The sequence below is a fragment of the Lagopus muta genome, chromosome 9 (assembly GCF_023343835.1).
Source record: "Lagopus muta isolate bLagMut1 chromosome 9, bLagMut1 primary, whole genome shotgun sequence".
NCBI classification, from domain to species: Eukaryota; Metazoa; Chordata; class Aves; order Galliformes; family Phasianidae; genus Lagopus; species Lagopus muta.
The window spans coordinates 11,437,097-11,453,494 of NC_064441.1; the positions used below are offsets into that span (position 1 = coordinate 11,437,097).

At 39.2% G+C, this 16,398-nt stretch overlaps 1 protein-coding gene across 20 annotated transcripts in view; it reads left to right on the forward strand.

Annotated features, from left to right (window-relative positions):
• DLG1 (discs large MAGUK scaffold protein 1) overlaps nucleotides 1-16,398 on the forward strand; it is a 130,059-nt gene that overhangs the window by 45,563 nt on the left and 68,098 nt on the right. For 15 of the 20 annotated variants that reach the window (XM_048954320.1, XM_048954322.1, XM_048954324.1 and 12 more), the window contains one exon: nucleotides 414-578. In XM_048954320.1, the coding sequence (XP_048810277.1) occupies nucleotides 414-578 (165 nt within the window). Of the gene's footprint in view, nucleotides 1-413; nucleotides 579-12,079; nucleotides 12,692-16,398 lie in introns of those variants that run through there. The other 5 variants (XM_048954340.1, XM_048954335.1, XM_048954338.1 and 2 more) reach the window with 3 other exon arrangements.

Here is a 16,398-nt window from a genome sequence, read left to right on the forward strand (position 1 = left end):
ATAAAAGCTGAGACTTCAGCAGACAAAAAAGGCTTTTAGCAGGTGCTCTAAATAGGAAGTGTGGAAAAAGATTTTGAGACTGATGAAAAGATAGGGCACAGGGTTTGTGTTGTGTCAGTAAACGCAATTAAGAGGAGCCCATGGGAAGAGAGTTTGGAAGCACTGTTACTGTACACAAACAGGCAAAACAAACAAACAAAACTAGGTAGCTTCAAAGCATTTTCGATGAAACTAAAATGGCAGAAACCTTTTTAGATGGATTTAGATGAAAATAATAATTTAAACTTGTTAGATTTTATTACTTTGAGATTAGCAGAGTTAGAAAACTACTACGTATGTTTGTCCTGAGTTTTCTGGATAATCCCTTCATGTTTTGATAGTGGGCTGATCTTTGTTTTAAATGTTTTCTTCAGAAGTACCGCTATCAGGATGAAGATACACCTCCGCAGGAGCACAGCTCCCCGCACATTGCCAACGAGGTGACGGGTCCAGAGCTGGTTCACGTGTCAGAGAAGAATCTGTCCCAGATTGAGAATGTACATGGATTTGTTTCTCATTCTCATATTTCACCGGTAAAGGTAGGCAGTTCTTTACGTTACAAGTTTGAACTGTTTGGATATACTCTGTAGGGTTAAATTTTTGTGTATATCAGATATACCTGCTTATGTATATATTTCTTTTTATGGAACTCCTCACTTGTAAAATTCACTTTATAGACATTAAGGAATTGATTTAGTTCCACACATTGATTAAAGATGCATGGTTGTAAAACACCCAGATGATTTACAGTCTCCAAGGTCTTTTCCAACCTCTGAGTCTGTAATTCATAATTTCACGGACCCTGGGAGTATTTAAGGAATCTTGTAGACTAAGATGCCTTTGAGCTTACAATATTTATTTTTGGTCAGGAAATAGTTTGCTAAAGCTATTTGAATAAATGCTGTTAAAACGTGGACTTCATTATATCAGAGAAACCCAAGGCTGTTCTTGTGTGCTTAGTATAGCTGGTCCTCTCCTCTTTCGTCCTGATGATCTTCCAGATGCATTCCTGGTTTTGGCATAGCTCATCCTGAAGATCTATATAGTCACAACAGCTCTGAGTTGAGAGAGCTTTTCATAATTCATTTGGTATGTTGACTTGTTGGACTATGTTCTAGGGACTAGTCTTGGCTGGTGTATAAGATTTTGATTAGATTTATACAATAGTGCACTTGCTTAAAGAAACAAAATATAATAGAGGGCACTGGGAAGTTTTACTAAGGATGTGTTCATTACACTAATAATACAGGAAGATAATTATTTCAAGTAAAAATGCTAAACATATCCAACATCTAAAAAACAGAGAACCTATCAAATGTAAATACTGCTTTATCATCATATGCTGCAGAGGGCAGTAGAAGCAAATTTTCTGAGGAATAGCTTGCTTTCTTTTTTTTCTCTTTAATTATTTATTTATTGCAAGCCCACAGCAATTTGGAGCAGTAATGCAGAACATGGGTAAAAGATGATAGGAAACTGGTCAGGGTTTTAACTAGTTTGTTTAGCCCTCAAGAGAAGCTGTCAGATTTTCTAGGACTTAAAGCAGCTGTTGTGCAATGGACGATTGGTTTTCAAAGAGCATTTTCACTAAGTGGAAAGGCAAATGTGTATCCTAAATGTTTAGAGGGTGATAATGCAATTACTGTTTGTCAAATGTTCTCCATTAAATACTACAGGAATTCACCACTGTTTCTTGTCTAGCAGAGGGGTGAACTACCTCAAGTGTTTGCAGTTATCATGAAATAACACATAATATCTGTACAGATTTAAATGTTAAGCATATGGATTCCTGCCTTTTCAGTTTGTGAAGATACGCGTACCTTGTACCTCTCAAGCATCAGAGAAGTGAACTTTAACCTAAGAGATTTCTTATTCTCTGTTTAACAATGTGTCAAGTGGAATTCTTCATCCTGTGAAATGGTTTTGGTTTTCTTTTTTTGATTGCTTGGTGGTAGAGAATCAAAATTCCTTCAGAAATATTCTGTCCCATATGTGTTAAAGAATGTTTTCATGTAGGCGGGCCTTAAGAACCAGAGTTTCTTCAATATGAACTTTCAACACTTTATGTAGGACTTTGAGATTACAACATGAGATTCCTCAAGTTATTACAATAAAAACCAACCAAATTGAACTGACTTTGCTGTAATTGAAAGGAATACATTGCTAACGAGGCTGACCACTAGATGGTGATGCTGCAAAAGAAGTTATTTTGATTTGAAAACTCCATTTAGCTTCTGTATCATACCTTCAGATTTAATTTTTCCCCAACTTAGTATTTTTATTAAGTAGCTCTGACCAAATGAAAGCAGTCATAGATAAGGTATCAAGTTTTTCTAACTGTGGACTGGAAAGTCAAGTTTCCTATCAAGAAAAAGAGCTTTGAGGAAGAGATTATTGAAAGGGTTTAAAATCATGGGTCATGATGCAACACAGTGGAAAAAAGAAGAATATTTTGAAGCATCATTCATTGAAAGCAGCCTGTGTGTGAAAGGGTTAGTATTGTATTTATAGCTCCCATGTTTACAATATATTGGTGCGTAGTCCCAAAACATTTTCCAGGAGTATATCTCAGTGGTAGCCAAATCTCACATGACACTTTGTAGTCTTCCTGGCAGGGTCATCCAGTTGATCACATGTTCTACAGCTTTGTACTGTGGAGTAAATGCCTTGTGCCACTCAGTGCATACCTGCTTTGGTCACATGCTGAGCCGTTCGTACAAGTATTTCTAGGGTCGAGTGATATTTATGCTTAGTAGTTTTAAATGGACTCAGATATGAAACTGCTTGTCTGTTAGTGCTACAGTAATGTACATCTGCCTCAATTGTCTGTGGTATCACAGGAATGAAGCACGGCAAAGTGCTACTTGTTCTTGAAAAGGCATTCAAGAGGGATACTAGAAAAGAGACCTTGATCTCACTTTGGACTGGGAAAACAATGGAGAAACCGTTGTAAAGCATATAGTCATGGAGAAAGTGTTAATGAGACCATTATATGGTTAATGAAACCATTATAGAGTTGATCTTTGTGTGCATGCTCTGCTTTGTGCAGCAGAACATCTTGTTGATGTTGGTTTTAGATTTTTTTTTTTAAGATACTAACAATGGAATCCTTTGGGAAAAAAAAACAGTCATTAAAAACATCAGAGATGTCGATTGTAGGAAAGGAGATCAGTAATCATGGGGGATGGAGGATACCAGAAGGATTCCACAAGATCACGTATTCCCATCAGAGCTTACATTCTCACTGCATCACCTTAGAGGAATGAGAGCTCAGGATTATAACAGATAAATGGAAAATAATCTCAGTGCTCAGTTGCAGTTAAAAAGTTAAATTGAATATAAAGGATGCTTGAGGAAGCAAATGGGAATAAAACTGCATTACTGTATCTCTGCAGCAATCTACAGGGTTCCTGTATCTTGACAACTGTTTTTTAGATCAGAAAAGGTATCAACCTAGAAATGGTTCACAGAACAGGAATAAGAATTGTCAGAGGCAGGATTCAGCTACAATGAAGTTGCATCAGTTTGACTCCTTGTTTGGGAAAGAGCTGAGTCAGGAGAGAGCAATAAAACTGGAGTCAGTATGTTTAGTCATTTGCGTACATTAACTGCCCTAAGGAATGGTTATTTCAGTAATGTAAGTTTATGTTGAGATGTATAAACTCATTCAGAAGTACGGATTCACTGCTGGCAATGGCTATAAGAGGACTAAACAGTGTTACACTGTCATTCTCTCATTCTGAAAATCTTTGAGCTGCGCTGGTTTCTGGCTACATCAATTAAAGCTATCACAGCATACATCAGCATACATTCTGTCTTTTTTGCCCTTTGTTTAACTCCTCACTAATCTATATGAGAAATAATTGCTTATATGCACACATGCTGCTTTGAAAGCAGGACAACCAGCTTTCCTGCTGATCCAAAATCTTATGCTGCTAAGATCTCTCCTGGTCTTTATTCCCTGCAGCCACTCTGCCCTATGCCTCCATCCTTTTCATTATCTCAAGTGCTTGCCCAGATGGCCTTTAGAGCTTGTGGATCTTCTGTCTTCATTAGGAGACTGGAAAAGCTCTGCATACTGATAGATTTTTATGACTTCACAAGCTACAAAGACACATTCAAGGTGAACTAGTAGTCAGAGTAATTTCCTACTTGACCCAGTACATTTGACCACTTACATGAGTTCCTAAATCCTTGTTCTCCTCTGAGGCAGGTAGGCGAGGTTCTCCTGAAGATGATGGTTCTGTTTCAGTTAATAATTTAAGATAGGTTGAGATGCATTTTGCAAGATAAGCTGCCATTTTTGATTGTGACAAATCTACAGTCTCAAGATCTACGATCTCATATTGTTACCTATAATGAAGACTCCTCTAAAGCTTTATAACCATCTTCTGGTACTGTCAGAAAGATAGAACCTCTGCTGTTAAGAAAGTATATAGGAGACCAATGGAAAGTACTTAAAGTAGTAACAACATTTGAATAAACCCTCAGGAACACTCAGTTTTATGCTTTGGTGCTCACTCTTGAGGAGATGCTCTTCAATCTTGCCTTGCCCAAGTTCTTGATGGCTTACTACTTTTTGAACTTTCTGTATGTGAAGAAGATACAGATATGTGCAGGGGTGTTAGTTTGCATCTTCTGTTACAAAGCAGTTGACCAAATCTGCCCCTTTTTCAGTTTGGGTTGGCTCAACATTTGCTTGTCAACAAAGATGAGAGAGAAAAACTGTAACAGATGGAAGGCGGATTAATCCAAATGTTGGAACAACCTAGGGTACAGCAATCAGCATCTAGTCTTCTTAATAACTGGTTGCACTCTTTTCCCCTGAGATTTCTCTTGAGATTTCTCTTGAGATCTCAGTGCAGCTGGGTTCATTTTGATGACTGAAGAAAGCCTAAAGAAATTTGCATTAAACGTAGGATGTTCCTATCAGTCTGGAGTGCCAGAAAGATGGGCCAGAGATTCATGAACAGTGTGCGTAAGACCAGGCAGCTTAATCTGCGCAGATTGGTAAGTTATCAGAGCTGTAATATGAATGCTGTTTAATAATCTTTGATGCTCATTATTTCTATTAGAAAGGTATCATTCTAGAGGAAGTTTAGTGCTAAGATATTCTGTTGACTGTGCAAATAAGGCTTGATGGAAGTCAATCCTTTTGGTCTCCTCTCTCAATTAAACTAAGATATGAGCAGAAGGGGTTAAATTCTTTTTTCCACTGTTCAATTTGAGTTGTGTAGTCCTGGGTGTTGGCTTAGAATATTGAATAGGCTCGTTACCTGTGCTTCAATTTGTTATGCCAGCAAACATTCATCGAACAAAGAATTATGAGAAATTTTAAAAGGAAACATAAATTTATATTTACTTTTCCAGTTTCTTCCCCACCTAATTTAATTGCATAGTTATTTAAATTTAAGGGAGTTAATTGCATAGTCTTATTTAAATTTAGTTGTATGTAGTACCTTTTGCTTTTACTTTTTAAAAAAGCAATACTGAAAATAAACACTTGCCTTACTTCTATTTTTTTCAATTTGTTCTATAATATCCAGTTTATACTACTTAGCAGCATGTAAATAAAACTAACTGAAGGCACTTTTCAAAGGATTTGGTTGGTTGTTGTTTCCTAAAAAGAGTAATTGACGTATACCTGCTGTCTGCCTGTACAAATAGGTGATCTCTGCCTTCAGGTTCCACAAGCACCTCTTGACAGTGTCTTTGACTTCTCTGTGTGCTGGTAGCAAAGGACATAAATCTTTAGACCACAGCACTTCAGAGCAGACTCCAACATGAAGTATCAAACCATATCATACTGTCCACAGGAGCAAAAGGTCTTAAATTAGCCAAAATCTATAGACATACGTAGTTCAACAGCTGCACACAAAACAAGTAATAAACTATTTAATAAAATTTATCATTCCTAGTCTTGCATTGCTCAATTCTGCACATGATGGCAATGCTATGAAGACCAGCAAGTGTTAAAACACATCGCATACACCCCCTTTACTACAAATAAGATGGATTTCTTAAAAGCATATTGCATTTACCCATCTTGCCCCTTTGGTTTTCAGGCATGTGCAGTGGGTCAGACTAGTAGAAACTTTTGCAAGACTGCAAAATCACATTCATAACTCAAAACTGCACAGAACAGCATCCTGATGTAACATGGTGAAGCTGGCTATGTTTATGTCAATCCATAACTAATTGGGACCTGATCCTGATGGCCGTGGGCCATTCAGAGCACTGGTTACCAGAACAGGGCTGGGGACCCAGTGTCTGCATGGCTGCAGAGCAGTGTCACCTCTGGCCTCCACTGACCAAGCGCCATGCAAAGCTCAGTGCAAGTTGTGCTCATCTTTATTAACTTTTGAGTGTGTAAGCCTGGGGAGAATGGTTTGAAGGTTTACTGTTTGGGCTCATTTCTTTAATGAAGAGTTTTACTGAAGGCAGGTGATTGTTTATCCTATGCTCTTGCTGCATTTGAAACAGTTATTCAAAGATTTAAACAGTCCTTTTAACTTTGCATTGCTAGAAATGTATTCAATATCTGAGTTAATCCCAGTAAACACTGAAAATACATATCTACATCCTTCTGTGCAAAGTTGCTCAAAATTTAGGTCTGGTCTTTATTTTCTAGGACACCTGTATGCTGAATTTAATCATTCAGCCTGGGATGACAGAATTACAATTAAGGTTTTTTTCTGAAATCCTTAAACTAAATAGATAGGATAATTATTGCTTGTGTTAAATGACAGTAATCCTACAGCCACCCACTACTGCAGTAACATTTTTAAAGCACAAGCTGAAAATCAGAGGAGAAATATATGAAAGTCATTATTTTGGCTGTGACAGTTTCTCAGAACACCAAGTGTGGGGAGCCAGGCCACAGTGAGTATCTCAGAACATGTAAGAGGGACAAAGCCCCCAGTCTCTGAACAATCCACGTGTAAATAACAGCAGTAAAAGACACTTCTGCTTTTAACAGGTGTGATTTATTCACAACAGGATACAGGCCTCTGGTCATGAGAAACACAGAGTTGACCAGTGTCATTCAGTTAATTAGTTTTTTATTATTTTTTGTGAGAAGTTTGAACTCGGAGGCAGCCATATAATGCAAATGAGATAATCAAATATTTTTATGCTTAGAACAACAGCTCTAAAGCTGGATGCTTACTAAGGAGATTGACTTACGTAAACCAGCATTCCACATACCCCCATACCTTCAGAAGGAGCCTTTCTCCTCAAATGCAGACCCTAATGCAAGTGATTTCTCCAATGTGTAAATCTTAGTCTTTTCCCTGCACAGAACAAACCCTAGTAACCAAAGTGTTCCCCTCCCATCTGCAGTCATGCAGCCCTGCATGACTTTGACAGGTGGGGCGTGCACAACATGGTTGTAAGAGAGAAGGCATGAGGGGTTCAACGAGCCACGTGGTTCACATTACTGCCCAGGAGTTCATCAGAAAGATACAGTTTACAAAATCATTCAAAATGAGTCGCTTGCAAAAGCCAGTTGCCAGCCTGTGTGTCAGCATGCTTGTAATTGTGATTTGAAAATTACTTCTTTCTTTTTCCCTCATGTAAAGAAAAGCTCTCAGATTATGCTGTTGGTTGCAGTCAGGTCTGAGCTTTGGTCCTACAGCCTCCTCTGCATGCAGCATCTTGTTGTGCCAGCACCAATGGCCCAAGAGGTTTTTCTTTCCTTTAAAAAGCACTCAAATACTTGCCTTTAGCAAATAAATGTACTCAGCTGGAAGCCCAGGTTTACCTGTTGCATGTTAGAGAAAACTGATTATCTCCGTAACATTCTTTGTTCTGTTTTCCATTTGAGAATGTTACTGTTCTTTATGTGAACAGCTGTTTGTTAACATTGACTAATGTTATAAAGTTGCAAAATTAGTACAGGTATTTACACTAACATATGCCCAGCGTGATGGTCATTGCCTTACATTTTTAGGACACCCCATCCTACCATCCAATTCCAGCATCTGGAACAGGCTTAAAGCCCAGGTTCAGTAATGTAGAATTAGTGACAGATCACCCAAAAAGACAGGAAATGCTGCCTGATAAAGACTGTGAGCATATACCCATTTAATATGGCTTTTGTTAACTTACACAAGTAATTTTTAAATAAAAGAGCACAAGGAAATTCACTGCCAAACCAAGCCATTGCATTCTCAGCGTTTTGCTGTAGATCATCTGTGAATACAGATGCTTTGGAATATATTGTATAGCATGTGAGTGGCACACATCGGCAGATCCTGGAGCTGGCTGCGACAGGGCAGAGCTGTGTAGAGGACAGCATACAGAGGAGTGGAGGCCAGAGCAGAGGCCTGGGGAAAGCAGAGAAGGAGAGAGGTGTGGGCACTGCTGACTAGAGCACTAGGACAGGAAGCCCATCTCAGTATGAGCTGGCTGAGCTTTCCCATTTCCCTGCATCCTGGGGGGGCTGGTAGGTTGCATGCAGCTGGCAGATTGGAACCCAGAATGAACAGACAGATTCGGGAAGATTGGGCTTATGCTGGTTTCATCCTTTGTGGCATCAGGAGAAGCACAGTGGAGCCCTAAGCCCTGGAGCCCCTTCTCTCAGCCATTATCTACCAGCTGTGTGCCTGTGGGCAGGGTTGCTTAGGATCTCTGGGTGCTGCTCTTCCCCAGCAGTGTGCTGGGAGGGATGGCAGGGGGAAACTGCACTTCTCCTGCACTTCCAGGGAGTACTTTCACCTTGTGCAAGCCAGCACACAGTGCGAGGCTAACCATCCGTAGCCGAGTGCTTTCTGCAGAGACTGCAGCAGAGTTCTGCAGCACATTTTGACTGCAACAGCCGTGGTTTACTTTTCATGCTACCAAAGTGAAAAGAAGAGGTTAAACTGAGCTACTGCCATTGTTATTACAGGACTTAACCCTGTTAGAGCAGGAACAGGAACACAGGTGATTCCTTTCAAGGAAAGAGAGGAAGAATGCGTGCAGGACTGATGCTTGAAGGCAAGGCTTAAAACTTCAAGCATTAACAAATTAAAATGTTGCATAATTATTCATTGATTGCTAACAGAAAACACAGTATGGTCACCATCAATTTATCACATGAGTGACATGTGCTGCTGGAGGTAAGGGTGTCAGCAAGCTGAGGCTGTCTTCCTCCAAGTGGTGGTGAATGGCAACCAGCACTGCAGAGCCTAGCAAAGCAGAATCTGCCTGTGGCCAAGTGCAGGTGGAGAACAGTCACTGCTAAAATTGGATTCAGGTCAGCTTTTTCAATGCTTTCTCTGTTTTTTTGTCACTGTACATTTGAATTTCAGGGTATGCCTTCTGCTTGGAAAAGTACATGCAGGAAAAGTTTAATTTTGAGTCTGGCTCCAGTATGAAATCAGAGTAAGTCTATTCCAAGTCCTTGATGCTAATTTGAACTACATGTAATCACAGTGGCTACTATATCTCGTTAACTGGCTGCAGAACAAATAACATAATTCTGCCACAATAACAGATACATCTTTCAGTAATTTTATTAAGCTGTGTAGGGAAAGGTATGTGTACTGTTATGTTTTATTTATCTTCAAATTCTTACTTCTTGCCTCACAGTAAATAAGATACTTTTTGTTGTTGCTTTGGCTGTGGTATTTTTAATCCCCATCAGTTTAATGTCCAGAATATCGAGAGGATATGCTGGAAGCTCTCAGCTCCCCTCAGGCTTCCCTTAGGATCCTGGTGAGCTCCCCTGCTCTGCCCCCCACCTCCCAGCTGCTTAGCTGGTTGGGGGCGCAGTTTGAGCCACTACCTGTGTGCTGATGGTCTTTGGTTTGTCTCTTCTCTCTAGATGCTTCTTTTTCTGTCTGTACCAAAGCACTGCTTTCTTTGATTTTTGTTAGACTCCGGTGAAATGCATTGGATCAAGGCAAGCCCTTACTTTAACTCCTGCTTGTATTTTTTCCAACTGTACAAGCTAGTATTCTTCCTGCCCAGATGCCTTTGCATTATCTTGGTGTTGGATTGTTTCCATAGCTATGCTGTACATTTCTCTTCAGGTTGCTTTGTCTCTACCTTGTGAATGTTGGTTTGTCTCATCCTGCAGTATAGGCTTCTACAAATAGGCTTCTGTCTTGTTGGGCATCAGCAATCCTGCTCAATACCATTGATATAGAGAGTGCCCACATGGATCACTTGTCTTGTGTCACAAGTTGAAGTCCTTTGGATTTCTATCTGTTGCTTCAGAAAGGAAGCATCGTGGTTTCATCACCAGGAGTTTTTGTTGCCACGTGTAGTTTTTCCAACCAGATGTACGAACAATGTATTTTTTCCCTAGATCTGGCCCACATTGGCTTGTGAAACGATTAGCTTAATTAAAACCGGTGACAAAACTGCACCCTTGAAGATGACAAATCGTTGTCATTTTGTTTTGCAGGAAGTCAAGCTAGGCTATCACAGCAGTCTTTCTTATCAGATGCTCAAGTATATAAAATTAAATGTTCTGGCTTAAAGGTAATAAATAGCTCGTATATTTTTACACCAGTGAATTACACACTGCATAGCAGCATCTCTAGCAATTCCTCATTTGTGTGCAGTGATACAATATTAACAAGTGTTTAAAAAATGGTGTTTTATGACTGTGGAAATTTGTGTGGGTAGGGCATTGTTCACCTAAGGCTGCAGTCTTCCCTTCTCCCAGTTTGGAAGAATTAACATTGTGAGAAGCTTCTCCATTTAAATGAATCATTGTACCTGATGCATCTCAGAGGCTTCTTTATTTCCATCGTCTCCTTTATGAATGTAGCTTTGAGGCCTGTGCACAAACCAGACTTGGCTTCGTATGATTTACATTGAAAACCCATCGTGTTTTCTAAAAATTACTAAGGTCTCTCTGGAAGATGTTCTCAAAATATTAGAATATGGTATGGATTTTGGGTGTACTAGTAAGGAAAAGGAAATAGTGCATTGAACTTATTACCAGTATCTCGCTGAGCAGTAATATGCTATTGTTTTGGCTTATATTGCAATGTAAGTTGTCTGTAAATTTATTATGTCAAAGGGTGTACAGTGTATTGATTGAGGAGGAAAATATATGTAGGGATTTGATGATTCCTACTAGAATGAGCATGGTGAGTCTCTGGATTTGTAGAACTGTGTTGCTGTACCTTTATTAGCGTTGTAAGCCCATACAGGCACTCTGCTGCCTTTGTTAATCAAATTGAGATTTTTTTTCTTTAAAAAAAAAAAAAAAAAAAGGTTTTCCCTGGTGTATGATTATAACCATTAAAGCATTTTGTTCAGAAATATGGGACAGGCAGTTTTGATAATTCTGTACTGGATATCCAGAGGCAAGCTTGTTGAAAGCCTCGATACATCAGTGATTTCCTAAGTAGTCTCTTTGATGTGAGCTAGAGGATTTTTAAAAAAATATTTGCCAATACAAATGTGAATAGTGAATTCAGTCAGATAACTTGAATTCCAGATAACCTTTGGGTTGTTTACAGGGAGACTTAGCCTTTGTGCTGTGAAGAGAGCAAGGAAAATAAACTCCTACAGCGTTACTCGTCTTGTGATTTGCATTGAAAATCAAAGTAATTTTATGGAAAACTCATTAGGGCATTTTTTTTTCCTTTTTTATTTTTGCCACTTCTTGTCCTTTTGAGAAATAACCTTGGCACACTATAAATAGTGATATAAGATCATAAGAGCAACAGTGTTGGAATTCTGGTGTTTGACATTAATGTCCCTCATCTTGCTGACTCAAAAAACCCCACTTGCCACCCACTGATATGCAGCATGAATTATTGATGTGTTAAAAAATAAATAAAAAATTAAAAGGATGGTGAAGGAGGAGAGGCTTTTTATTTTATAGGGACCAAACAATTTTCTAGAATATTTTTTCTAAATGTAATCTCATTGAGTAAGTGAAATTGTGCTGCATTGCTGCATGCTCCCTGTTTTGTTCGGTTCATTCTGATAATTTATGCAAGCAGTGAAAAGATGCTATTGGATCTTACTACAGACCGTGGTTGAAACTTGCAATTTGTGATCCGTGCTTTCTCCTCCCAGAAGCTGTCACCATGCACCACCATCCTTACAGCTGTGCATTTCTGACATAGTGCTGTACCTGCTCTCCGGTTTCTCTTAAAAATCTGTTATCAGCTGAGAAAAGGAGACAAGCTTTCGATCCTGTGTGCTCTGAAAAGGGAAAAATAAGAAAAACCTTTACTTGTGCTTTTTTGTTTTTAATGCAGTAACGAACATACTGTCGAGCAGTCACAGGTAGAGGAAGGGTGTAGGTGGTAGGAAAGCTCGGAAGAAGAACAGCATCAGCTATGAAGAATTTTGTTTTCCTGGTCTGTAAGCGATGCTGCTGTAATTCTATCTGCATTTTTTTTTCTGCTCATTCACCACTCAGCAGCTGGTAGGGAAGTAAGACTGCCTGGCAACCACCTGCAGAGCTGCAGAGATGAATTACATTTTCGGAAATAACACACTCCTCTATTCTCGCGCCAATCGAGGCAACACGGGCTCAAGCCATAGCTCCATAGGCCCAAAGCACAAGCAGTGGGCAAAGAAAGGCTCGGCAGATGAGTTACGAGCGGAGCCTTCCCGCTGGCAGCAGATACTTGCATTTTTCACTCGGAGACATGGTTTCATTGACTGCATTTCTGTTGCTGCCAGCTCCACCCAGGTAATATGCCACTTGTTGAAATTATTGTGTCTGCATGTGTTCTGGTTACTTGCTGGTCAGAAATAGCCGTCTGTTTAAATATTCATGCTTCTCTGATTTATGAATGGTGTTTTCTGTCTGCTTTCATTTTCGTATTTCACAGAGCTCTGTATAATTTTTACCATCAAAGCGTGAAAATGGAGGCACTTAAGATGAGGTACAATTTCTTTTTATAGTCATTTTGCAAGTGGAGAGCCTCCACCAATTTAAATATGAGGTGTTTATTGAAATATTGGCAAATGCAGCTTACATTCTGCTGCTGCTTGTCCCTGAGGGGAATAATGCAGCTAAGAAATACCAAATACACAGCCGTAGTAAGATGACAGTTCATATATAGACCACATATTTCCCAGTTAAGGAATTGAACGTAAAGGAAAGGATTAAATACTTAGTCTTAATTAAAATATATAACGGGACAAATCTAATCTTTGTCAGTTTGGTTGCTAGCAGTCTATAAGTAAGATTAAGGAATGCCTTCCTTACGTATGAACATACATGTAATGGTGCAGTCTGTAAGACTGTTTTTCCCTGTCACTGTTGATCTGTTCTAAGTACTGTTTTATTATCAAAAGAGATAAGAGAAAACAAGCCAAATTTCAAGTATGTAGGTTTGAGGAGAATTCTGAAGTTAAAATGGATTGATGTTAGCAGATGACCATCTCTGGATAATGAAACAAAGAAAAAAGTACAGAAAAACGCTGAGTGCTCTTTAAAAACTAAGAGTTAGATTGGGTTTGTTTACATTTGAGCTAAATTCAGTGTTAGGTAAGAATAATTGCTTTCCAGATTTTATTTATGTTGGAGAAGCACAGGCACTTGTTCTTTTGTTTTGTTTGTTTGTTGTTTTTTAAAATGTCCTCAGACACCACTGTGCTGTTCAGGTATTTCGTATCTGTTAGTAATTGTTTCAAAGATGATAAACTGCCACTTCTCTCACTGTGACATCTGCTCAGTGTTACCTGTTCTTTTGCTTGTGAATTTTGAGTAAACAAATGTGAGACCTTTCAGGGGATTTCCAGATCTTGTTGGAAATACGTGTTTGGAAGAGGGGTCCTGCAGTGTCTGTAATGGGTCAGTATCTGGCCCTAAGTGATGCATTAGGTAGACAATCAGCTTTTAAGTACTGTCAGTTTTCTGAGGCCAAAATATACAGCATTGTTTTGCAGAATAAATACTATGGGTACACTTACCTGAAGTGTTGAAATGCATGAAACATCCTGCATTCTGATTAGTGAGGACTAGGTATTTGCTGATAAATAAAATACTAAATAGCCCCTTCTTTGAGAGTGGGTTGGAGCAGGTAAAGGTCCTGAGATCCCTTCAAAGTTAAGCTGTGATTCTGTTAATGTCCCAGAGTTCATTCTGTTTTTCTGCTAAGAAAAAACTTATTATATCTGTGAAAGCTTGCATTTTTTTTCCTGAGTTTACATTTCATTCTTACACTAAAAATGAACAGCTTACATATGTTCTTGGCCAAAAGGAGGGAATCAAAACCCAGAATGGTTTTAAATATTTGTTAAAAAAGATAAAAAGTAGTCAGCTTGCTCAGAAGTAAGCACTGAGAATGGAAGAGCCTGTTACAAAGCCTCTTCCTCTGGAAAGCTGCAGTACTTCCCTGTGCCTTATCCACCCATTGCAGCTGTTCACCTCATGGAGAGAAAAATACAGACACTTAAAGATTGCTCCTTGTGGTGCAGTTTTGATTTTCCATTCAGTTTTGTTCTGTGACGCAGTGTTCTGAAAATGGTTGATGACTTTGTTCTAATAACACACTGCTACTAACGGCATCCCCATTATCTGGATGTAATCAACATTGCAGAGTCCAAATAATAGGCATGATGTACTTCTCTAACCTTGTCTGTTGAAATCCTGCTTATGATGAGGGGCAATATCTTTTCATACTGTTAGAATGTGGTGATTTGTAATTTGTGTGGAATTACGCTGATAGTTTTTAAGCTACGGGTCTCTTGTTTCCCTTGTGAATCCTCCATGAGAACCTTCTGCATAACAGCCATGTTCGGTGGTCCCTTCATTGCTTTAGTTTTGCTGACTGCGATGGCATAGCAGGGCATGATGCTTGCTTTGGTCCTTCTGTGAACATTGATGTTGGAGATGGGGCTGCATGCTCCCTTCCTTCTCTGGTGCTTGCCATAGGTTACCTCCCCAGCCAGGTGCAAGGAGGGCCTTTGTTGAGGGAAGCTGTCCATCCCTGGGGATAAAGCCATTCCCTGTACAGCAGTGAGCTGTCAGAGGTAGCAGTGCCAGCTGCCCCGCTCCTTGCCCTTGGCTCCTCCATGTATCCAGGAAAGCCAAACGTGCTCAGGCATTTGAGACCTTTGTTCTTTTCTCTGTCTTCTTTCTGCTTTCTCTGTGATGAGGAGTTGGTTATTCACTTAGAAGAGTTAAGGGATCTAATTAGAAGCTGATCTTTCAGTTCTTGTTTACAAATACATAAATTTCTTTAATAAAAGCCTGAGCTCTGAGAAGCACCTATTCTTGATGGTGAACACCTCTATCCAAATGCCTCAGAATGCATTTTAACTCTAAGTGGTTCTTGGCCTGCACTGTGCTACAAATGCAGAAACTGACTTGTCTGAAACTTACAGCGCCAAACTTGTTCTAATAGCAATGCACTCAGGCTATTCTGAGCAAGTAACGTGGTATAATACGCTTCTAGCATTTGATACTGGAAAATTGTTCAGCTCTCTGGATTTGCTGTGTAAATTCCTACCTCAGTTTTTTTGGACATGTTTTAGGAGAGAGAAAAAAAAAGGCAGAAAAGCCCATAACTCCCCTCATCCATTTCACTCGTACCATTAGTGTACAAATCCTATATCTTAACATTAAATTTCAGAGCTTACCAAACTGCTTCTGCCAGTTGTTTAAGCCTAAGCATTTCTTCCCTTTGGATCTCCCCCTTTTAGGATACATATATCAAGTTTTACTGTATGCCGTTATTCCAAGAATATTGCTCAGTAAGGAGACCTCTTTGAAATATTATGAACATGGTTGTAGCATGTATAAAATGCTGTATTGTAATCAGAACTTATCTTTATCTGTATCACCTTCTTTTATTGTACTTTTTACAGCTCATGACCTGCAAAAGTTGATTTCTTACAGCAATATCCCTTCTATAATTTTGATATATTTAACAACACTGTTATATTCTTAGATATAGAAATCACAAAACTAAGGGGCCAAAAAGAAAAGGCAGGGAAGGTTTCACGTGAAACCTGGAATTGTGCCTGGGACCTATAAGAGATATTGCAACAAAAGTTTCAGGAGGTTTGATGGCAGTGTAGGTATTGAATGTTTTAGCCAGACATATCAGGATGAGTCTCAATGGATGTTGTGTTATAAGAACATTAAACTTCAGCGTGAATGCACAACTGGTATCGCTTCACTTCAAGTTTACGAGTGAAGCTGGGATTTGATTATGGCAGCCACCATGAGCCATTAAGTTTTTTACTAGGAGGATTTGTTCAGCACATTGTTTGGACTGAAATAGGAGATGCAGTAAAGAAAAAAGGAGTCCACAGGACTGGCTGTGGAGAATTTTATATGATGACACAAAATGGTTGTCATTATTAGATTCGTATTGCAGACTTTTCCCAGAGTTTAAAATCACCAGGTACTCTGCCTATAAACTGCTGCTGCTAATACTGTGA